The sequence below is a fragment of the Ovis canadensis genome, chromosome 4 (assembly GCF_042477335.2).
Source record: "Ovis canadensis isolate MfBH-ARS-UI-01 breed Bighorn chromosome 4, ARS-UI_OviCan_v2, whole genome shotgun sequence".
NCBI classification, from domain to species: Eukaryota; Metazoa; Chordata; class Mammalia; order Artiodactyla; family Bovidae; genus Ovis; species Ovis canadensis.
Window position 1 is genome coordinate 63,204,578 of NC_091248.1, and position 25,524 is coordinate 63,230,101.

A 25,524-nucleotide genomic window follows, 5' to 3' on the forward strand; every position below is an offset into this window, starting at 1 on the left:
CTATAACTCACATATGAGAATTCAAGGCTAAATCCCTGTTATTTCTAAATTAAATAACTACATTATCCAAATATCTGCTATAGTCTGAATGCTTGTAATTCCCCACCCATATGTTAAAGGGCTTCCCAGGTAGTGCAGCAATAAAGAATCCACCTGTCAATACTGGAGACGTGGGTTTGATCCCTGGGTCAGGAAGATCCCTAGAGTAGGAAATAGCAAGCCACTCCAGTATTCTCGCCTGGACAATTCCATGGACAGAGGACCTTGGTGGGCTAAAGTCCGTCCAAGGTGTGTCACAAAGCATCACGGCTGACTGACTAAGCACCCACGCAATTCATATGGTGAAACCTAATGCCCAAGGTGGTGATATTTATCAGGAGGTGGAATCTTTGAGGACTTCCGTGGTGGCTCAGATGGTAAAGCGTCTGCCTATAATGCAGGAGACACGGGTTCGATCCCTGGGTTGGGAAGATGCGCTGGAGAAGGAAATGGCAACCCACTCCAGTACTCTTGCCTGGAAAATCCCATGGACTGGTAGGCTACAGTCCATGGGGTCACAGAGTCGGACACGACTGAGCAACTTTGAGAAGTGACTAGGACTTGAAGGCAGAGCACTCATGAATGGGATTAGTGACCTTATAAAAGAGGCTTCAGAAAGCCACCTTTGCCCTTTCCACCCTGTGAGCTTACAGAAAAAAGATAGGCATCTATGAATCAGGAAGGGGCTCTCATCAAATACCAAATCTGCTGGTGCCTTGATCTTGCACTTGCCAGCCTCCAAAACTGTGAGAAATAAACTGCTGTTGTCTATAAGTCACCCAGTTTATGGCATTTTGTTATAGCAGGCCAAAAGGTCTAAGACACTATCCATTAAGAATGAAGAAATAAACTATGATACATAAGCATACTATGCATGTATTTGTTTGGCCAAAAGGTCCATTCAGGGTTTTTTCACACGATGTAATAAACAAACATTTGGGAAAAACCAAAATGAACATTTTGGCCAACTCAATGTTAAAACAGTAGATACAGATCTCTATGTTATATTGCAAAATGAATAAGTAAATCACAAAATAGTACTTAAGTAAAAAAGAAAGATATATTTGTGTTGTGGTACAAGAGAGTTTTAGCTCAGTCTAGACTCAAACGTGAGTCTGATGCTCGTTTCAAGACTTGCTAGCTGGCACTGTGTTTTTAGCAGTCTATAGTGGGCAGTCTACAAAGCTTTCTCAGCCTCAATTTCCACATTTTGCTGTGGCAGATTCTTTCATTTCAAGGGCTGTTGTAAAAAATAAATGGTACAATCCAAGACACTGTAGATGTTTAATAATGGCAGTTATTTTTATGGCCCTACTCTAACTGTAAAAAATGAATTCTCTGGTACCATTTAAGAGTCAGAAAACAGGATGTAAGAAATTGTCCCTATAGAACTTTAGGTTCTTATAACACACAACTCTGGTGATTAGTAAAAAAGAAGGCTTACACATGTGTATAAGCAAATACATGTACTATGCATATAATCCATACATGATATATTCTATTATATCCTAAAACATTCAAATGATAAGGTTGAAAAGAAACAACAAATAGCTTTTTTAGGCTTATGGAAGAATATATCCAAATACACATAGTAAGTTTAGATAACCATAATGATGGTCCACAGAAAGAACCAACTTGAGAAATCATTTTATGATTCTTTCTCCTGTTGTGAATTAAGGCTATGGTTAAGCATACTAAAATGTTCTGATAGCCAAGAAACTTCCACAACTAACCTTTAGGAAAATAAACATAGGATCCTGGAGAGCTGCTCATTTTACATTTCAGGTTTTGCATTTTCAAGTCACCCTTTTTGGAAACACACTGTCATTAAAATTCTAGCTTTCCTTTATCTATCTCACTACTCAACCATTAATGATCTCATTTTTGTCTCTTTCAACCTTGCAGACTTGAGGCCTAAATATCTCATCCGTAAAAAGAATTCTCCCTTTACAGACTTAGTTATACTAAATTTCAAGTTAACATTTCCACTTATGGATATTCTACTTTAACATGTTTCAATTTTTCTCCCACTAAAGATTTAATACTTGTCTATTTTCCACTAAATGTTTTCAGCAAAATAATTATAAAGAGAAATATGGCAAGATCAAAGAATAAAACCTGTCAAATGTAAAAACACAGAGGACACAGACCATGCAATACAGATTATCAGTATAGTGAGCACAGCAGCTCAGTGTGGACAGGACAGTGGGAAGGATGGCTTGTGTTTAAGAACATACACTTGGTTAAGATGACTTTCTTTTGTTTTACTGAGGGTGGAAACAATGCAAAGGACGTCCTCAAGTTCACGGATAGGGTGAGTGGTTGAGAAAAATAAATTACTTAACTGAAATGCTGGGCTGGATGAAGCACAAGCTGGAAATAAGATTGCTGGGAGAAATATTAATAACCTCAAACATGCAGATGACACCACATTTATGGCAGAAAGCGAAGAAGAACTAAAGAGCCTCTTGAGGCAGTGAAAAAGCTGGCTTAAAACTCAACATTCAGAAAACTAAGATCATGGCATCTGGTCCCATCACTTCATGGCAAATAGGTGGGGAAACAGTGGTAACAGTGAAGAGATTTTATTTTGGGGGGACTCCAAAATCACTGCAGATGGTGACTGCAGCCATGAAATTAAAAGATGCTTGCTCCTTGGAAGAAAAGCTATGACCAACCTAGATAGCATATTAAAAAGCAGAGACATTACTTTGCCAACCAAGGTCCATCTAGCGAAAGCTATGGTTTTTCCAGTAGTCATGTATGGATGTGAGAGTTGGACTATAAAGAAAGCTGAGCGCCAAAGAATTGATGCTTTTGAACTGTGGTGTTGGAGAAGACTCTTGAGAGTCCCTTGAACAGCAAGGAGATCCAATCAGTCCATCCTAAAGGAAATCAGTCCTGGGTGTTCATTGGAAGGACTGATGCTGAAGCTGAAACTCCAATAATTTGGCCACCTGATGTGAAGAACTGACTCATTTGAAAAGACCCTGACACTGAGAATGATTGAAGGTGGGAGCAGAAGGGGATGACAGAGGATGAGATGGTTGGATGACATTCACTGACTCAATGGACATGAGTTTGAGTAAGCTCTGGGAGTTGGTGATGGACAGGGAAGCCTCGTGTGCTGCGGTTCACGGGGTTGCAAAGAGTCAGACACGACTGAATGACTGAACTGATAAACACATACAGGAGTGGCAGAAATAATGTTATTAACAGCCAAAAAATAAGAGATGAACATTAAAATGTTACTTGTCGATGCTCAATAGCATTTTTAAAAAAATAAAACAAATGATGCTCTTTGTACTATTAAGTAATACTTAGTGAAGTGAAGTTGCTCAGTCGTGTCCAACTCTTTGCGACCCCGTGGACTGTAGCCCACAAGGTTCCTCTGTCCATGGGATTCTCCAGGCAAGAATACTGGATTGGGTTGCCATTTCCTTCTCCAGGGGAATCTTCCCGACCCAGGGATTGAACCCAGGTCTCCCGCATTGCAGGCAGACACTTTAACCTCTGAGCCATCAGGGAAGCCCAAGTAATACTTAAGCTTTCTTTAAAAACTAAAATGAAAGTAGAAAAGTAAAACTACTTAAAAAAAAATTAACTTAAAAAATTTTAATTCAGTGACTTTCTCTTACCCTTAATTTAGCACTTTAGGATGGTAGGCCTGAGTAACTTAGGATCACAGACAATCTGGCCAAGAACATCAACTCAATCAAAAGTTTTTGATATATTTTAAATTTTTTTAAGCTTTTTGTCATTACTGACTTAACTGAAGTCACATGTTCCATTTACTACTGCCCTTGCCTGACGTGGAAAAGTGAACTATTTTCCATGTATATGTTGGCTCTTCCTTATGTTATCTTCTGGTGGGATCATCTCATGAGGTTATTTTTTCCTGACACGTTTAGTAATTACATTGATTTCTATTGGATATAATACTAAATTTCACTTATAATAATAAACCATATTTTTAAAGTAATAAACATCATAACAAAGCTTTTATAGCAAAGAAAGAGAGAAAAATTAATGATCTAATTACCTACTAAGAGCTTCCATGGTCTCTGTGGGGCCAGTTCTCAATAAACAATGTTTAAAAAAATGCTTGTAAAATGCTTAAAACAAATCTGTCAAGGTTGCAAGAATAACTGAATAGAAGACAGCACCATATTAACACGTAAACACAATGGGGCCACCCACTGGAACTGAAAGCAGGAAGCCTTAGGATATGACTGTTACCACCAAGGGTCATTTTATGCAAATTCCTTCAGTTCAATCTTTTACCAACCAACTCTAAAAATTATACCAGAACCAACTGAACCACTTGGATACAGATAAAACTGGATTACAGTTGATCCCTGACCAACACGGGTTTGAATTGCAATGGTCTATAGACATGCAGATTTTGTTCAATAGTAAATACTACAGTACTTAGTAAATACTAAGTATTAGTAAATAGTAAATACTACACAATCCACAGTTGGTCGACTCCACTGAGGTAGAAGGGATGATAAGGAGGAACAATGAAAATGTTGTTATAAATTATATGTAGATTTTTTGATTGCAGGGAGTGTAGGTGCCTCAAACCCCCAAGTTGTTCAAGGGTCAACTATACTTCATTTTACCATGTTTCAATTGGAGCAGTAAGGGAGGCCACAGAAAAAAACCACGGTTGGAGATCCCTACAATGACAGTAAAGAGATCACATTTTGGCACATTCTTTAAAATTCTTCAATGACAGTTAAAGATATACTATAGTCTTATTCCTTGGATTTCAATTAGCATACACACCTACTAGTTAAATATGTATACTTAATTAAAAACATTAATGTAGAGAATTAAGATTATGATTCAGTTATATAGTTATTAGCTTAAATATGGACAATCATCTGTCTCAAATAGAGTAATTTTGGAGTTAAACTTTCACGGTCTAGAAACTTTAGAAAGTAAATCAATATTTTTCTTTTACAGTTTAAGCATTTAACATCCTCCAATCATTTTCTAATGGTTCAACTTAATTTCACACTAAGTAACAGTACATAAATGATACCTGGAGTGAGTGACCACAGGAGAGGAAATTTGACCAATTTGAAGTAATTATTAATATACTTAAAAATATACATAATTTAACTCATAATGTGGCACATAGATTTCTTCAAAAGTCTTACAAAATTTGCCTGCATTCTGTAAGCGTGGCAATGATAGGAGGGCCATTTTTTAATAGACTTAACAATTTTTTCTGATTTAAATTCATTAGAAAGCTTCAAAATTTCACTTTAAAATTTTACAGTAAATTACTATTCAGTCAATTCAATATTTCTAGTCAAGTATTGTATAATTAGTTATCTGAAACAAAATCAAGGTTTACAGAAGTGATTATCACTTACCAGCTGCTCTGATTTTACCCCATACAACTGGATGGTCTTTGCCACATTTTTTGACACAGCTAATGTGAGGTTTGAATCAACAGCAGCTACGTTTAGTTCACTGAAGAAAACAAAAGCAGACTTTAGCAATACAGCTTATCAACAAAGACAAGTATATGAACTTAAACCCATTAAACAACAAGGTGATTCTTTTTATAGATTTCCCTGGGTGCCTCTAAGGATTGATTGGATTGTTTCATTTTCCCTCCTAAATTCAGCATTAGGAAAAAGTGCCCTGAGATGGTTTGGTTAATGACCAGTTTCTCATTAATAAAAGCATGTCATGTGTGGGTTCAGGCTGTGATTAAGAAGAGTAAATTGTGTACAGATTTTTCAAGTAGCACTCTTGTTCATACTGATAAGTGCAATTAGAGACACTGCATATCACAGACATCTGCAAGGAAATGACAGCTCTTGAATGGAAATGATGACCTTGGAAGGACATAGGCTAAAAATATAAATTACATGATATATCAAGATACTAAGTTTCTGTAGAAATTATGCCAATTCATGTTATTTTGATAGCGTAGCTTTTTTATATCAGAAGCACAACAAGGATTTAACTGGAAGTTTTAAAAATCTAGATTCCTGATTTCTCTGCCATGCTTATTTTCAATTTTTTACACTGGATTATTTGGGACACTTCAGCTGACTGCTCTAAAAAAAAGTATTTATAAAGACCATGTAAAGTATACCAGCAGTTAAAAACTGCATGAAAATGCATATACGAGTAGAAAGCAAGAAAAGTAATTACTGTCTCTGAAGTAGCAGAAAGAATCTTGGTATTTCCCAGACTTTCTTTATGAAGAAAGCAAAAGACTTTAACATTAGTGCTTACTATGTGCATCAAAGGGGCTTCCCTGGTGGCTCAGAGGGTAAAGTATCTGCCTGCAATGCAGGAGACCTGAGTTTGATCCCTGGGTCAGGAAGATCCCCTGGAGAAGGCAATGGCAACCCACTCTAGTACTCTTGCCTGGAAAATCCCATGGACAGAGGAGCCTGGCAGACTACAGTCCATGGGGTCGCAAAGAGTCAGACACGACTGAGCGACTTCACTTTCACTTTCATGTGCATAAAAAATGCCCTTTCATTTAACAGTTAGACATAATCTCACTGTGCGACATAATTAACAATGAGACACAATTAACCCTGGTATTCACATTCTATTGGTCAGTGGCATGAGTATGCTTTTTCAAGTCCCACCTTACAACTAATCACAGTGTGGTCAAGTTGCACAGGGGAAAGGGAGTTACTTCTTTAATATTTCCATAAACAGGTCAGAGATCAAGTTGAATTAATGACTGGTTTGATCACTACTATACTAAACAAATAATGGAGATATAATCAGGGCTTAACAATCCAGAGCCAGGCCTTTGAAAGTCAAAGTAACTGTGGAGAGATTTAGGATCAAGATTCTGGGCTCTTTCAACACTGTATAAGGTTCTGCAGATTATACCTGTGGCTTTCTAGTCTTACTCTCACATGCCTCAGAATCATTATCTGATGTGTAATCTAAAAGAATTTAAACTTCTATACTCTGGTCCTATATGCCCTAACAACTATTTTCACTCATAAAATGTTCACCTATAAATGTAGAGACCTACTGTTATGACAACTTATATACTATGACAGGAACTGAGAGTCTCAACTGCAGACTGGGTCGCCTGGGTGACCATAAAACGTCTAAAGACAACAGTATAACTACATTGTCTGCAAGCATTCAGGTGGCACCTCTGCTAGGATATCTTCCCTTTTAAGAGTTTTAAAAAGCTGTCACATTCAACTTAGGAAGCTTAAAATAGCAAACACGAGTAGACTAATCAGGATTATAATACTTGTACACCATGAAGTACTTTCTGGATTTAAGAGAAAAAAAAATTACTCTCCACGCTTTAGCTTCTCAATCTGTAAAATTATTTTTACATTTACTGTCCTACATAAAACCAGAAATTTGCTATGGTATAAAGAATTAGGTTGGTTTACTCTGCATCCTTGACAAGATAAAGAACAATTACAAATGACTATTTTTAGACTGTATTTAAATGGTTTTATTAATTGGAATCTCAAGTACTTAGGACATGTGCACTCATTCACTGCAAAACTCTTGATTTAATTGCTGGACTAATTACTTGAACAACTAGAGATAAATTTAAAATGTCCTGCCATCAGACATCACTAACAAATGTGGTGGGCATTTTATGGCATGCCATTATATAAAAACACATACCTTGCTATAGTTTTAATGATACCTTCAAGCTCATCAGCAGAAGGAGGATTACGACCACCAGGAGGAAAAACCAAGTTGATAGGATCAAAGAGTCGAGATAATGATTTTGATAGATATGCAGCCTCATAGGGTTGTAGCGAGTCTTTCAAAGCCTTTTCTGGACTGTGGGAACAAAGTTTATTAAAAATGAACTTAAATTATACAAGACTAAATACTATGGTATCAGGTTATAAATACCTTTCTTAAAAATATAGCCTCCATAAGACTCAAGAAAAAGGGATATATATATATATATATATACACACACACACACACATATATATATACTTATGACTGATTCACATTGTTGTAGGACAGAAACCAATACAACATTGTAAATTATCCTCCAATTAAAAATAAAAATAAATTAAAAACACATCTCTTCTATAGAAGATAACTTTATATGGACAACAGAAAAATTTTGTTTAAAAATGTATAAATATATTTATATACATTTGATAATTAAACACTTATTAAGAATTAAACATTTTAATTTATATATAATTCCTGGGTATAAATGTAAAATAATATGCCCCAGGACCTACTGTAGCAAGTTTGTCACTTGAAACTATAAGAGTAACACTGTAAAATCTTATTAATTCTAATGGGGACATGTCTTCACTTAGCCTGTTTCTACACAACATACAAGAGAGGCAATTCTGCAAAGACTGGCTCCCATCAGTTCCACCCTTTTCACACATAGATGCACTTCTCATAAGCTCAGCGTCTGAGAGGGAAGTATACAAATGTAGGTGTTTATCACCCTTCTGATACCAAAACTGATACTAACAAAAATGAGGACAAAATAAAAAGTGTTTGTACAAGTCCCACAAAATCACAAAAAACTCCCAACTGGAGTTCTTACTTTCATAATATTCTTCAGAAACTAAAATTAACCTACTAAACACTTCTTTCTCTTCCAGACCTCCAATGTTTTCAGTTATTTTTGTTGCTTTTTATTTAGTTGTCCAATTATTAGCACTTATATTTTACCTCTGAAAATTATGATCAAATGTCTATAACCATATAATTAACTCTGTGTCTTCTCACATCACCCCTGATTATGATCCTTCTACCTACCTTTCCATTATCTTAAAAAAAAAAAAAAAATCCCCCTAAATTCATCCTAAATGTTCATCTTGAAAACATCTGACCTGCTCCTTTGCTATCAGAAACTTGGCTTTCTCATTTTCCACTCTTGTTGGTCAAATGACAAGACCTAGAGGTCACAACGCTCTTGGCTCCTACATCATAATTCCATGGTTATCTCTCAACACTTTCTCATTCAATGTTAAGTATTTCAGTCAACACATAGTTCCCGAGAATCCTATGTACCAGCCCTTGTTAAGCGCTATGAAGATAGAGATGAAATTTGCTTTACAGCCCAGTGAAGAAATGTGCAGGTGGAGTGATAACTATAATTTTTATAATAGATGATGAAAGAGCCCAGTAGGAACAGGGAAGAACTAGTGCCTAAATCCGTCTGAGTCAATCCTCTACTGAGGTCCACACCAGCTACTTAAACATCTTCCCTACTTCTGCTCTGACCATTTACTGCCCTTAAGAATCCTCTTCTTTCTTCCACAGAAATTTCAGCACTAAATTATAAGTACTGACATTCTTCCTCTTCTCCAGGGATTCACCCAGAAGGTCCTACAGTTTTACTCCAGAAACAAAGTTGCCAGGGCCTAGGTGGCTATCTGCCAGCAGCAGATCTGTGAGCAGCTGCACAGGAGAAGCAGCTCTATGCTCTATGTTTGAGAAGCTGGCTGAGAGCAAGGCCAAGGCCTGTGGTTGCTGCAGGAAACCAACCCACTGACACAGAGATGCAACAGAAGAACAGTGTGACAGGGTCCAGCCTCAGGCAGCAGCAGAAGCCTAGCCTCACCCTAGCCCTGCTCCCAAGGCGGCCTGCTTCCCCTGCTCCCTACCCTATTCCACCCTGTTAGTTTTGGAAAAACTGAAGAACTAGGCATGGTGGGTGTAGGATCCTTGGTGATTATGTCAAAACAGACAGCTTTTCTAAAACCTATCCTGTGCTTGCATGCATGCTAAATCACTTCAGTTGTGCCCAACTCTTTGCGACCCTATGGACTATAGCCCACCAGGCTCCTCTGTCCATAGGATTCTCCAGGCAAGAATACTGGAGTGGGCTGCCACTCCCTTCTCCAGTGGATCATCCCAACCCAGGGATCGAACCTGCGTCTCCTGCATTGCAGGAGGATTCTTTACTGCTGAGCCACACGGGGAAGCCCATCCTGTATTACACGTCTACTTTTTGAGTCATCATTTTGAACTGCTCCACCTCTAAGGTCTGCCTCCAAGCTTAAAGACAACTTTCCATACCTCCACTTGCCCCTACCCCCATCCCTCCTACAAATTCTCTTTAATGTGTACAATTTGCCAAGTACTTCCTGGAAGTGAGGAACGTAGCAATGAAGTCAGCTAAAAAAATTTCCTGCCCTCTTAAAGAGACAACACACAAAAGAAGAAATAAAACTTTTAAATGACTTAATTGTGGAATATGACGAAGAGTAATAAATTCTAAGAGAAGAAGGAAGCAAAGAAGCCAGAGAGCAGTTTTTATCCAACTTTAGATAGAGTGAGGCAAGGCAAGGCTTCCTGGGAAGATATAAGGAAAAAGGAGGGAGCAAGTTACACAGATTTCCAGAACAGGCACTTTCATGAGGAGAGAAGAAGTGCAAAGGCCCTGAGAGGGGACTTATACCTGGCTGAGTTTGCCAGAGTGAGAGGAGCAGAGCACTTAAGTGACAGGAGAACAGTAAAAAATGAGGTATAAGAGCAAACAGATGGAACAAAACATGCTGGGTTTTATCAATAAAAACACTAGATTTTACTCAAAAGAACTTGCTCTTTGACCTGACTGTGATCAGTGCTGTGAAATCCTTTGCTGTGCTCATCCTCCATCAGCCCAGCATTTCAAGTGCTCTCATGAGCATCCTGATTTTTCTAATCTACCTTCCTTTCAAAACTGTAGGAAATATCTCATTTAGATGGTCTCTGTACCTGCTGCTAAGCTGCCCAAGCATTCCAGAGAAAAAGGAAATTATTTCTATTGAACACTGATACAAACCCCTTGATTTCAAGAGACCTGAAGCTCAAGGTATTAAAACCCTTCTTTGTAGTCCTTCACTCTCCATAGCGGACCATTTGTTTCTACACGAAGACCAAAACTACTGCAATGATCTTTAGTCAACTTAATGCCAGTTTTTCTTTTTCCTCTGTAATTTCATCTACATCTGATTTTCTTCTTATCCCAAAGAAAGAGTAGCTTTATTCCTTTGTTGATATCAAAACCTCAGATGAATTGAACCCACCTCCTCCTTTCCTATTCTTTTTTAGAAAACTGCTTTATCGAGACTTACATTCAATTCAGCCATTTAAAGTGTATGTTTGATGGTTTTCAGTATATTCATGGGTATGTGCCACCATCACCATGCTCAAACCTAGAACATTTTTATCACCTTCAAAAGAAACCTCACACCCTTCAGCTTTAAAATCTTTACCCTTCTCACCCCATTCCCAGCCTAACGCAACCACCAATAGGCTTTACATAGGCTTTATATCTCTAGAGATCTGCTGTTCTTGACTTTCATATGGATAGGATCATACAGTATATGCATGTGTATCTGGCCTTTCTCACTTAGCATGACTTTTTCAAAGTTCAGGCACACCGTAACAAGTGTTAGTACTTCATTCCTTTTATGGCTGAATAGTATTCCACTGTGTGGATATATAACATTTGTCTGCTGATGGACATTTGGCTTGTTTCTATCTTTTGGTAACTATGAATACTGCTTTAAACATTCATTAAAAATTTGTGCGTGAACATACTTTTAAAAATTCACTTTATGTGCTTTGTTTTTATTGTGACAGTATACATAACACGTGAGCGTTGTGCACAATAAGGAAGCACCACATGTTGATCTCATTTGTCTGACACTTGGCTTCAGCTAACTGGCAGCTGAGAGCAGCATGAGAAATGCTGCAGTGCTGTTCTTCCTAGGCAGAAAGCCCTCTGGTTGGGAATGGTGGGAGAGGGAGCCCTTGGTTCTTGGCTGCCACGGTTTGGAGTGGAGCTTGTGCCTTGCTGAACTGGGAAGAGGAAGGGAGAAAACAACTGTCTTGGTTCTAGTATCACAGACTCTTACGGAATTCTTTCTACCAAATTTTCATAAACTTTCTTGCATTGATGACTTTTCATTTGCTGTTTGCTTTTAAAATCATTTCCAGAGGCACTGAGTTGTTTGGGTTTTGTTGTCATAGTTTTCACCGGATTCACTGGGGATGGGTCAGCAGAGTGGGGAGTGCTGTCATCCCAGAAGTCAATCTCCTCATATCCTGCCTTTCGTCAATTCTGATAATGCTCTTGTATCCACCATTCCACACTTAGGCCTTGAACCACCTGATTTTGCTATATCAGGAGGTCAATTCTCAGTCCTAAGCTTCTTCAGCTTTTCAACAGCATGTGACACAGTTAACCATTCCTCCTCTGACTTAAATGAACTCATTCCTTAAGAGTTCCACACAACTTTGAGTTTTCCTCCTATCTCACCACTTTTTTTCTGTCTCAGTCCTGCAGGCTACCAATCCTCCAAGAAAGTTACAAATTCTGGAGTGCATATCTTAGGCCAAAGTTCCCTTTTCTCTTTACGTATATCTTCCCTAAAGAATCTCCTCCAGACACATGATTTTTCAAGATCTGCATACTGATGATTCTCAAATATGCATTCCTAGCCCTGATTCACAGTCAACTACCTTTTCAAAAAGTCTATAACATCTCTATTTGTATCTTTGACTCAACAGTTTCAAAAGAAAAACCTTTGTTCAACACTACTTGATGAGATCATGGCTTCCAATCTTTGGTCTTCTCCCAACTTGTCCATACATATCCTTGATTCTTCTTCTCCTTTCAAATCCAATCTACTAGCAAGTATATCTAGAATCAATCTGACCAGTTCTCACCACCTCATCCATTCATCCTGTTTTAGGCCATTGTCATTTCTTGTCTGGATAAACAAAATAGCTTCCATTTCCCACTTCTCTTTCCCTGTGGTGATGCTTTCCCTAGCTGTCTACATAGAAGCCCTAGTGTTAATTTTAAAGTGTTTATCAGTTCATATCATTCTTCTGTTTAAAAGCAATGGTTTCTACTGTTTTGAATAAACTCCAAATCCCGTATCACAGTGAATAAAGCCTTACATGATCTTACACTTTCTTCCCTCTTCGAGCCAATTTCATAGCCCCCACTCTCCCTCTTCCACTGTGTTCCAGCTTCCTATTCCTCAACATCTCCATCGTAGTTTTCTCAGAGACTCTACCTCTGCCGTTCTCTCTGCCTGCAATCTTACTCCAGATCTCCCACAGCTGATTTCTTACTGAGGTGTTGGGTCAAAGTTATCTTCTCACAGAGACCGTCCCTCACCACCTTATAGAAGGCACTCTATCATGTTGTCTTTTTTTGGGCGGTGGGGGCGCGTGGAGGGGGCGTGGTTATAGGACCTTAGTTCCCCAACCAAGGTTATAGCCAGGCCCCAGCAGTGAAAGCACTGAGTCATAACAACTAGACCATCAGGGAATATTCTTGTTTTATTTTCTTCATAACAAGAACAGCTCTCAAATTCAGCATGAATACTTAATGATGAAAAATGCTAACCTGGTTATTTGTGCCTTGATTATACTCAGATTCTTCCAAGATCTTGTTCATTACCTCTTGCTCTCTCCACTGGCTACTTCTATCTATAAACACTCTCAGGTTTCCCTCTATAATTAAAAAAAAAAAACACAACCTTCCTTTGGCTCAGCTACCATGGTCAAATTTATGTTTGACTCTTTGCCTCACTCCTCAAAAGAATATGTAAAACATAATGTAATTGTTCCTTACTATTCTCATTATTTTTTGGTTTCTTAGGGTACAGGTCACAACTGTTCCACATCAACTACTTTACTGAAGTTAGTCTCCAAAAGGTGACAATGATATCCCACTAGTCAAAATAAAAGGTTTTTTTCATTCTGATTTTTTTCTCTACATTGAATTTACTGTCTTTCCCCTACCCCCATGAGTAACATATGCTCATTTTAAATAAAAGCAGGAATATAAAATTAAAACTCTACCTATTGGAGATACAGCATTACTACTTTTTGCTATGTATGTTTCCAGAGCTTCTCAGTACAAGCATATGAATTTAAAAATAAAACTAAGCCAGAAATAAAATGATACTACATATTTTATTTCATATACTTAAACGAAAACCTTAATATACTGGACTGGCCTAAAACCATGTTCAGGTTTACTTCATGTTTAATGTGAAAGAGTAACTGAAGAGAACAAAGTCCCTTCTATCACTTCAGCCTACTCTTATGCACGTACTCTACCAATCAAAACCTATATAATCTGTATTTTACCAGTCAGAACTTCTTAACTACAGCGGCTACAATTCAACTGTAAGTATTCAGGGGGAAAAAAAAAGTTGAAACAAACATTTAAAAACCACTCATAAATCTATCATTTTTCTTACAAGGTAGGTGATAAAAATCTGTTGTTACTTGAGTTAATCACATCACAATAAATGATTCAAGTGTTTAAAGGAAGTGTGAAAACCAATCAATTGATTTGGTACTTACAGAGAAATATGAAAACAGTACTTCTTTTCAATTTAGGAGGAAAGCTGGCAGGTTTAAACTTATTGAGTTGGTACACTGTTTTCCAATGTGGCTTATAAACATCACTACATATACTATACTTCATGACTCACCTAAGAGACTTTCAGGTTTAATTGTGACAGTACTTAGTTTTTGCCCACCAGACTGAGAACCTATCCCAGCATAAGATTTGTTTCCACTATAGTTCCTGAACATACCAGTTCCTTTTATATCACATTTATGCCAGTAGCCCATCAATAATGATGCTATATAATTACAAATGTATTATAGTATCCATTGAAGGGCAGTGACTACACATGCTCATCTCTTAGCTTCTATTTACCTAACTTTGTGACATCCTTTACGACGAATTCTCAGCAGGAATCAGGCTGCTCAACTAAGGATAAAGTTCGACTCCTTAAGTTAAAAGTGCTGTGAAATCTTTTAAGGTAAAAAAATAAGTAATAATCATTACAAATATTCAGAAAGATTAACATTTCCCCAATTTCTAACTTGTAATAGAAATAAAGGACAAAATCCTTAACGTGCCAACAAACAGATGTGATTACACAAACATACTCATAATCTGGCTTTTTCGGTATGAATATATCTTGTGTATCATCTTCCATGTGTTGTAAGTCAGCATAGAGGTCTGCAGTTCCACTTGCATTAAAATTTCCTTGAATATTTTGGCTGTATTGTTGAAGACGCTTCCATAAGTCATTATAAAGCCGCAATAATTTTGGGTATTCTCCTTCAAATGCCTGTTTCAAAAACATAGAAGCTGCCAAGCAAAACAATAAAATGGATTAGATAAATGATAAAACAATAAAATGTAGCAAATAAAGTTTCTTTTGTATATGAAAACAGTACTACAAATAGCCTATACCACAGGACAAAACAAAAGTGTGTTTTAATAAGGCTTTTCAAAATAATGCCAGTAGCAGTAATTTTCCTCCCAGACTATTTACTGCATTTGATATATGTACCATATATTGGGTTGGCCACAAAGTTCCTTTGGTTTTTGAAACTTAATCTATAAGGAAACAAACACATTGATGAAAAAAGTTGAAGACTTTAATTTTTTCTTTCAAAAACTGATAAAAATACATCAGGAAAAGTATTTATACATCAGGATAAATACATCAGGATAAAAGTCAGGAAGCATTAAAAAAAAAAAAAACCGATTTACCCATGATTTACTCAAATTAACATTTACAGAATACTTCTTCCAAAACATCAAAGTAGCCATTGTTTTCAAGTACACATGAAATATTTACCAAAAATGACAACTGCTAATGCCATGAAATCATCTGAATAAATTTGAAAGGTTTCAAATCATACAAAGTATGAAAAACCAAAATAGTTTTAGATAAGAAATTAGAAAGATATATTTAAATGATCCTGGGTAAAAATCCAAAAGTAGAATTGCTAGATCAGTCCTATATTTAATTTTCTGAGAAACCTCCATACTGTTCTTCATAGTGACTGCATCAGTTAATTATATTCCCACTAAGAAGGTATAAGGGTTCCCTTTTCACTACAACCTCATCAGCACTTATTATTTCTTTTCTTTTTAATACTAGTCATTCTAACAGGTGTGAGATGATATCTAACTGTGTTTTTTATCTGCATTTTGCTGATGATTAGTTATGCTAAGCATCTTTTCGTGTACTATTGGCCTTCTATATGTTTTCTATAGAAAAATGTCTACTTAGATCCTGTCCATTTTGTTTTACTGGATACTTTGGTTTTTTGCTACTGAGTTGTATGAGTTCTATATATATATTTTGGATATTAACCCCTTATCAGGTATGTAATTTTCAAATATTTTTTCCCATTTAGTGGGTTGTCCTCTCATTTTGTTGATGGTTTTCTTTGCTGTAGAGATGGTTTTTTGTTTGATATAATCCCACTTGTTTTGTTGCCTTTGCTTTTGAAGTCAAATTTAAAAAATCATAATGAAATATGACTATATACCTGTTAGACTGGCTAAAATTACAAAAATCAAATGTTGGTGAGTACAGAAATACTAAAACTCTTATATACTGTTGGTAGAAAAGAAAAACTGATCATTTTGCAAAAAAAGTCTGGCATTTTCTTAAACTGTTAAAGATACACCTACCATATGGTCAAACCATTCCTCTTCTACATGTTTATTCAACAGAAATAAAAGTATATGTCCATATAAAGATTTATATATGAACACTCAAAGCACCTTGATTTGTAATAGCCAAAAACTGGAAACAACCCAAATTGTTCATCCACAAGTGAATGCATGTACGAACTGTAGTATACTTAACAACAGGATACTATACAGAAGTACACATTACAATATGGATGATTCTAAATACAATCATACTGCATGAAAGGCAAATAAGAATCCATAATACATGCTGTATCATTCAATCTGTACATAGTTCCAGGAAAAGTAAACTAGCTCAAAGTGACAAAAAGCTTGTCAAGAATTTGCCTGGGGAAGGAGAAAGGAGATGGCAGGGAGAGGAATTATAAAGGGATACATGGAAACTTTTGCTGACAAGTATATTCACTGATCTTCACTGCTGTGATGCTTTCATGGGTGTGCATGTATGTTGAAACTTAACAAAACTGTGCACATTAATTATGTTCAGGTTATTGTATACCAATTATACCTTAATTAAAAAAAACTGTTTAAAAAAATCTCAGTGAGGACTTCTTTGAAATCCCTCCTCCCCAATAAAGAAGCCATTCACCATGGCTCTGAGTGTTCCCACATATTCCTGCAGGGTTATGTCAACAATGAGAGGCCCTAGTTGCTCCTTATCCAGGCCATTTATCTGTAGCAAGGTTTGCATCTGTAGCAAGGTTTGCATCTGTAGCAAGTAGCCTTGAAAGATGAAGTAACTTCTTCAGCACATAAAGAGCAGGCTTGCTTACTGCTTACAGAAAAAATGGCAGATTCTCCCAGCTTAAGAGAGACAAACTCATGGCATACTTACCACTGAACTGCGTCTCCCTGTGAGACCTGGAGGTGTGGGGAGCCAAAAAACTAAGATGCCAATGCTCACGCAGCCTGGTATGCTGAGTAATAAAGTCCTTCTGCTCTGACCCAGGAGTCTCATGTCTTCTGACAATGTCCAGAGCACTTTGGCAGGCTACCCTTTCTAAGTAGGGTAAATATCTCAGATCTTTCACAGTTCCTGAGCTCCTCAAAGCTAAATCATATTCATTTCATTATAGGAATCTGCTTTTTGCCTTCCCATTTACCACAATTTCCAATTTTATTTATGTAACATATGTTTCCCGTACTTGACTATAAACTCAATGAGAACAAGGACAAGACTCATTTTCTTCAATGCATATTTGGTACTCAACACAGTGCTTGACATAGTAGAAATTAAGTAAGTATCTCTTAATGACAGAATAAATTAAGTTTTGCTTTTCATTGGACAGTATGCTCACTTTCACAGAAATCTTTTCTATGCAGAACAATCCACTGTTCAGAGTTTCAGAAAGCCAAACTGTGACTATATCATCTCAGTAAACGTGACTGACTCACTGATTCTAAGTTACTTAAATCAAATACATTTAAAGTTTACAAATAAATATTGTGTGGTAATTCCTGAAGTTAAATTCTACTTTACTTTCTTTTATCAGTAGGTTTAAAATGTTCACATCAATTACCTATAAACTTGATTACAATCAATTATTTATTTGATAAGTGTCTGTAGAACTTAACTGCATATCTAATAATCTAATAAATCATTTACAGATAGAAAATGACAGGTTACTAATTCCCGGTTACTAAGTAATCCATTACTCAGATTATGCCTTCATATGAGCAATTGAGCAATATTGCTCAATTCTTTTTGAGCAATAACTAGTGACTCCAACATAGACACTAACATGGAGAGGAAACTCATCTTTATTTCAGTAGCTTGTTTTATGAAGATTTCTTCATAGCAATGAACACTGTAAGAAATTATTTATTAGTTTGCGTTGACTGTCTGCGCTCCCTCTTCAGAATGCAAGTATAATGAGACAGGGATACTATTTGATTTGTCTCTGTATTTCCTTTACCTAGAATAACACCAGGCATTGAATTACTGAATGAACAAACTGAAAAGAGAATGAAGAGGACCTAGGTATGGAATTAAATCTTTCCCCTAGATTCTAATAGCCTAGACTTCATTACCTCACTCCTCCTAGACCCCCTAGTTTATCCCAGAGCTGCAGCTCTCACAGATCTGGCTTTAGTCTTGAGTAGCCGTGCTTAATCTCAGCCTGTGTGTCTGACTCTGCCAGCACATCTCCCTGTGTGAAGACGCAACAACTCATCTCTCAGCCATTGACTGGAGTCCTGACCAAGAAAGGGCATCACTCCTGAAAACTCCCATCAGCCTCCAGACAACCAAATCCTGGTCAGTGTGAAATCTGGAAGGTGGACTAATCAACTCAACAAGTATTTGCTGATCATTTACTATATGACAAATGCTGTTGTAAATGGTGCATATGCACCAGTGAACAAAAGAAGCAAAGTTCCTACCCATGAGGAGCTTATGCTCCAATGAAGGAGAAAAACAGCAAACAAATTAGTATGTAACATAATATCAAGGTTAGAGAATAGTGATGTTGTTGTTCAGTAGCCCAGTCTTTGCAACCCCATGGACTGCAGCATGCCAGGCCTTCCAGTACTTCACCATCTCCCAAAGTTTGCCCAAGTTCAATGCACTGGTGATGCCATCCAGCCATCTCACCCTCTGATACCCCCTTTTCCTTCTGCCCTCAATCTTTCCCAGCATCAGGGACTTTTCCAATGAGTCGACTGTTCACATCAGATTATCAAAATACTGGCGCTTCAGCTTCAGCATCAGTCCTTCCAACAAGTATTCAGGATTGACTTCCCTTAAGATTGACTGGTTTGATCTCCTTTCTGTCCAAGGGACTCTTAGGAGTCTTCTCCAGCACCACAGTTTGAAGGCATCTATTTTTTGCCATTCTGCCTTCATGGTACAGCTTTCATAACCATATGTGACACTGGGAAGACCACAGCCTTGACTATATGGATCTCTGTCAGCAGAGTAATGTCTCTGCTTTTCAACACACTGTCTAGGTCTGTCATCACTTTCTTGCTAAGAAGCAATAGTCTTCTGATTTCATGGCTGCAGTCACTGTCCGTGGTGATTTTGGAGCCCAAGAAAAGGAAATCTGTCACTACTTTCATCTTTTCCCCTTCTATTTGCCATGCAGTAATGGGGCCGGATGCCATGATCTTAGTTTTGTTTAATATTTAGTTTTAAGCCGGCTCTTTTACTCTCCTCCTTCACCCTCAACAAGAGGCTCTTTAGTTCCTCTTCACTTCCTGCCATTAGAGTGGTATCATCTGTGTATCTGAGGTTGTTGATGTATCTCCTGCCTATTCTAGCTTGTAACTCATCCAGCTCATGATGTGCTCACGTACAGATTAAACAAGCAGGGTGACAGCAGACAGCCCTGTCATACTCCTTTCTCAATCTTGAACCAGTCAGTTATTCCATACAGGGTTCTAACTGTTGCTTCTTGACCCACATACAGGTTTCTCAGGAGACAGGTATTGGTCTGGTATTCCCATCTCTTTAAGAACTTTCCACAGTTTATTATGATCTACACAGTCAAAGGCTTTAGCCTTTGTAGTCGATTAAACAGAAGTAGATGTTTTTCTGGAATTCCCTTGCTTTCTCTATGATCAAGCAAATGTTGGCAATTTGATCTATGGTTCCTCTGCCTTTTCTAAACCCAACTTGGACATCTGGAAGTTCTTGGTTCACATAAATCTGATACCTAGCAGCAAGATTTTAAGCTTAACCTTACTATCACGGAGATGAGCACAATTGTCCAATGGTCAGCACATTCTTTAGTACTACCCTTCTTAGGAACTGGGATGAGGATTGACCTTTTCAAGCCCTATGACCACTGAAGGGTCTTCCAGATTTGCTGGCATATTGAATGCAACACCTTGATGGCATCATCCTTTTGGTTCTGAATAGCTCTATTGGAATTCCATCACATCCACTAGCTTTATTAATAGCAGAGCTTCCTAAGGCCCACTTGACTTCATACTCCAGAATGTCTGACTCTGGGTGGCTGACCACACCATCATAGTAATCTGGGGATAGGCCGTAGCATTTTATTTACTGATGACAGGGAGGGCCTCTCTGAGTGAAGTAAGGATATGACCCATTTGGATGCCTTGGGAAAGAGTGATTTGGATAGAGGAAATAGCAAATGCAAAAGATGTGAGGTAGACAACCCCAGCAGAGGCTGCTGCTCTTATTTTAACAACCTGCCATGCTCTTGGCCCGAGAGAGTAAGCCTCCTAGCTAAGTTAAGTCCCTCCTTTTTAAGTACATTGCTACCCATTTCTAGTTCATTCCTTTCCTAATAGGCTCAGTTCCCAAAACCTGTCTTGCACCTAAATCATCTAGTACTATGAAAGTAAAGGAGGGTTTGGTATATCTTGGAAAGTATTTTCTGTTTTGTAATTGCATTAGCTGTATTTTGCTACACAATAAACTGCCACAAATGTAGCTGCTTATTTTAAAAAACATACATGTATTATCTCACAGTTTCTGTGAGTCAGACATGCTGGGTCCTCTGCTTCAGGGTCTCTCCTAAGACTCCAATCAAGCTGTCAGCCATGGCTGGAGTCTCATCAGAAGGCTTAACTCGGGGAGAAGATTCCAAGCTCATGTGGCTGGCTGTTGTCAGGATTCAGTTCCTGATGAACTGAACTGGATTGAGGGTCTCAGTTCCTAGTTTGCTGTTGGCAAGGGGTCAACCATACAAAGTGGACCACTCCGATATGACTGCTTATTTTATCAAAGCTTGTAATCCAAGAAGGCAATAGAGAGTGCTTGCTAGTAAAATGGAAATTACACTCTTATGTTACCTAATCATACAAGGGACCTCTTCTTTGCATGGTCTATAGATTACAAACAAGTTGTACCTGTATTCAAGGGGAAAAGATTATACAAGGGTGTAAATATCAGGAGGGAGGGATCAATGGGAGCCATCTTAGAATCTATCTGCCCCAATAAAATGAACGATACTTCATTCACATCAATAAAAATGATAAAAAGTCAAATGCTGAGGGCCACCCAGCAGTCTGACAAAGACCTACTTTTCAAATACTGATACATTATAGACCTGGTGGCTCAGGCAGTAAAGAAGCCGCCTGCAATGTGGGAGCCCCGGGTTCGATATCTGGGTTAGGAAGATCCCCTGGAAAAGGGAATAAAAACCCACTCCATTATTCTTGCCTGAAGATTCCCATGGACAGAAGATCCTGTTGGCTACAGTCCATGGGGTCGCATGGACCCCATGGTTAGTTAGTCAACTGAGCAACTAACACAGACTATATTATTCCTTCCTATTTAACAGTTTCATATAAAAAATCGTTTACAGTATTGTTGAAAAATAGACCAAATACACTACAGAAATAGTTCCAGAATAAAATAATGGTAAGTCAATTGCACCCAAGGTAATGAATTTTCCCATTACTCATAAAAAGAACTTTTCCTTCTAAGTTCCAGAAATGTATGGTCCAAGTTATATATTTAAAGCAATCAATGTTTATATGACCTAAAACTAATTATAAATGTATTTTATTGAGGATTAATATGTCTTTTGATTTAATTTCAAAGTTATGATTTAATAAAACTAAAATCAGAATACAAAACAGACCTTTTTAAAGCTCAGAGAAACCCTATTTAAGATGAACAGATATTAAAATGGAAGCTTTAGATGGAAAATCTGACCAAAGCCTGAAACATTAAGCTTTGAATGAAGAAACTGAGTTTAAAAAAAGCACACACAATCTAATATCAGCCACTTGCACAAACTACACTACACACACACATAATTAAGATGCAATAACTGTCTGAAAATATCCAGATATGGAGCCTAAGAGATTTTTTAGGTTGTTTTTTTTTTTTCATAATAACAGCAATACAAAGTATGGTATCCAGTACCAACTGGGTATGTATTCTATGCCATACCCTTCCCTTTTAACAGGAATACAAAGTATACACATTCTTTTCCAAACTCTTAATTAGTTAACTTTGAATCCATATATGATATGAAGATGACCACCCTCATTATCTCACAATAAATGCTGCAACAAAAATAAAGGTCACCTTCAACTTCTTACCCTCTATTCCCCTATAAATGTTTGTCTTTAACTTTCTTCATAGGAACAAGTGTCCATTCTATACATGATCAATTATTCAACTTCCACACTTATTGTCATTCTATTTCAGCTCCTCCTCTACTACTCTCTCCTGTATTTTCAGCCTCCAATTAATTTTTTATAAAAAGACTGAACATGCTCTCATTGTATAAAAAATAAAAAACACAAATAATATGGCAAACACTTTCTCTTGACCTTCCAACAGTTAATGAGGAGCCACTGTCCTGTCACTGCTTATAATCATAGTCTACATACATCTCCTTGCCTCCTCCAGGCTGTAACCCAACTTCCAACTGCCACAATGCCACTGAAACTATTTTGGTAAAAGTCACAGTATCAAATGAACCTACCTACAGACCAGAAACAGACTCACAGACATAGATGACAGACTTGCAGGTGCCAGGGGGGAGCAGGGAAGGAGAGGGATAGACTGTGTGTCTGGGGTTATCACCACTTACCAGCTTGATGATGTTTTATCTATCATAACCCTAGCCAGTTTTCCTTGACTGCTGCCAGTTATTTTGGAGCAAATGACAACATCATATTATTTCATCATAAATACTTCAGCATATATCTCTGATGGTAAGACTATTTTTGAAAAGTAACCATAGTTCCCTTATCAAACTTTACAAAATTAACAATCAGTGACAGCATCTGTATGACTGACCTGTGATTTTTTTTTTTAGCTTGTTTATTTAGGACCCATAAATAGTCCATATATTATAATTATCTGATATATCATGAAGCCCCATCTATAGTTCCTCTCTTTTTTATTCCTTTTAATTCTTTATTTAAGAAACTGGGTCATTTATCCTCCAGAGCTTCCCGGTCTGAATTTTTGCTTATTGCACCCTTGGATCCCTGTATTTCCTGTAAATTATCAGCTGGATCTAAAACAATACATTTCAACCTTGGCTGCACACTGAAACAACTCTGGAAGCCTAAAAAAAAGTCCTGATGCTTGGGTCTCAACTCAGAGACGTTAATGCAATTGCAGTATAGGCTGTGAGATTTTTAATATGCAACTAAGTTGAAAACCACTGCAGCAGTTAAGAGATTTGACCTGTTTCCACAGTCTGTTATTTCTGGTGAGCCTACTACATATGTATCATATGAATTTATATGGCAATATGATGTGTACTCAGTTGTGTCCAACTCTTTGCGACCCCATGGACTGTGGCACGCCAGGCTCCTCTGTCCACGGGATTTTCCAGGCAAGAATACTGGAGTGGGCTGCCATTCCCTTCTCTAAGGGATCTATCCTACCCAAGGACTGAACCTGCATCTCTTGCGTCTCTTGTGTTGGCAGGCAGATTCTCTACCATTAATTTGTATATTGTTTGCCTTTTTAATATGGACAGTCCATTAACAATCATTGCCCAGTTCTACTAAGAGATTTCAAGATGAAGATAACATTCTTTGAATGTTCTTTGATTATCTGTAACATTCTTTGTACACTTATTACAAGTGATATTTTTACAAATAAAACTTCTGGCATCAATTATTCAACTTCTCTTATCATTTGTAGGAAGGTCATTAAAAATGTTTTTCCCCTTTATTTACCACTTTTCAAAGCAAGGAGTAGATTTCCATAGTATCCCCAAGGGTAATCAGTATTTCTTTACTTACATCATTATGAGCCCATGGATTTGATGGACTTAACCACCGTCGACTATCTTCTTATTGATGCTAAATTTATTCCTTCTCTTGTAGATATCTATTCAAATTGTTTCCTGGGTCCTACTAATTCAATCCTAACAGTCTTGGTCTTCATATCTTTCTTGCTTTCTAGTATACAGGCTTAGAAAATTATCCTGCACATTTTTTACCTCTAACCCTGAATTAGCCACTTCTTCAAAGAACTGGGATTTCTTTCAATGGGAAATCAAGTTTTAAATCCACAGCATTGGTTTTAGAGAGGTTCAGGACCAATGAAACGGTCATTATTTTCAGGTCTTTACAAGTGGACAGAGCTATGAAATGTTTGCAGATCAAATTATATATCTTTAAAGAAAAAATATCAGTTGATCTCATCCATTTTTATATCTTGTTTCACTGATGCTGAAAATCCAGATTGAGTCTGATACCAGTATACTGGTACAAAGGCTTTGCTCATAGCTCAGTTGATAAAGAATCCACCTGTAATGCAGGACACCCCAGTTTGATTCCTGGGTCAGGAAGATCCACTGGAAAAGGGATAGGCTACCCACTCCAGTATTCTTGGACTTCCCTTGTGGCTTGGCTGGTAAAGAATCCGCCTGCAATGTGGGAGACCTGGGTTCGACCCCTGGGTTGGAAAGATCCCCTGGAGAAGGGAAAGGCTACCCACTCCAGTATTCTGGCCTGGAGAAGTCCATGACGTCACAAAGAGTTGGACACGACTGAGTGACTTTCACACTATACAGCACAAACAGCAGTCTGAGCATAACAATAACACTACCAAGAATAACATGACTGTTTAGAAGAGTTACTCTGTTTGGGGGGGAAGTTGTTATTATCCTATAAGTATATCCTAGTAGGGCTATAAAAACAAATTACTCTGTTTAAAAGTAAAACAGTCAAACAGATAAACAAGGACCTACTATTACTATATAGCACAAGGAACTATATTCAATATCTTGTAATAACCTATAATGGAAAAGAATCTGGAAAAGAATATATATATTGTATATATATATATATATATATAACACAAATATATTGTATATTCAGAGGAGTCTAGCTTTCATCCCTGACCTCTCCAATGTATTCTTCACACGCTCCCCCTCTATCAGTAACCATTTTGTTCTGGATTTTAAGGTTTAGTCTTCTGTTTCTAAAATATAAGCAAAAATGTACATTTATTTATACCACTGCCTTTCTTATTAGCACACTGTAGACGTGTTTTTCTTATATTTTTAAACTTAACAATATAACTAGGA

The 25,524-nt window shown here is 37.4% G+C and overlaps 1 protein-coding gene across 2 annotated transcripts in view; it reads right to left on the reverse strand.

Annotated features, from left to right (window-relative positions):
- Positions 1-25,524, reverse strand: part of COG5 (component of oligomeric golgi complex 5) — a 279,231-nt gene that overhangs the window by 56,006 nt on the left and 197,701 nt on the right. For both annotated transcript variants that reach the window (XM_069587900.1, XM_069587901.1), the window contains exons 12-14: positions 14,974-15,178; positions 7,693-7,854; positions 5,427-5,526 (exon numbers count right to left, since the gene is read on the reverse strand). In XM_069587900.1, coding sequence (XP_069444001.1) covers positions 5,427-5,526; positions 7,693-7,854; positions 14,974-15,178 — 467 coding nt within the window. The remainder of the gene's footprint in view (positions 1-5,426; positions 5,527-7,692; positions 7,855-14,973; positions 15,179-25,524) is intronic.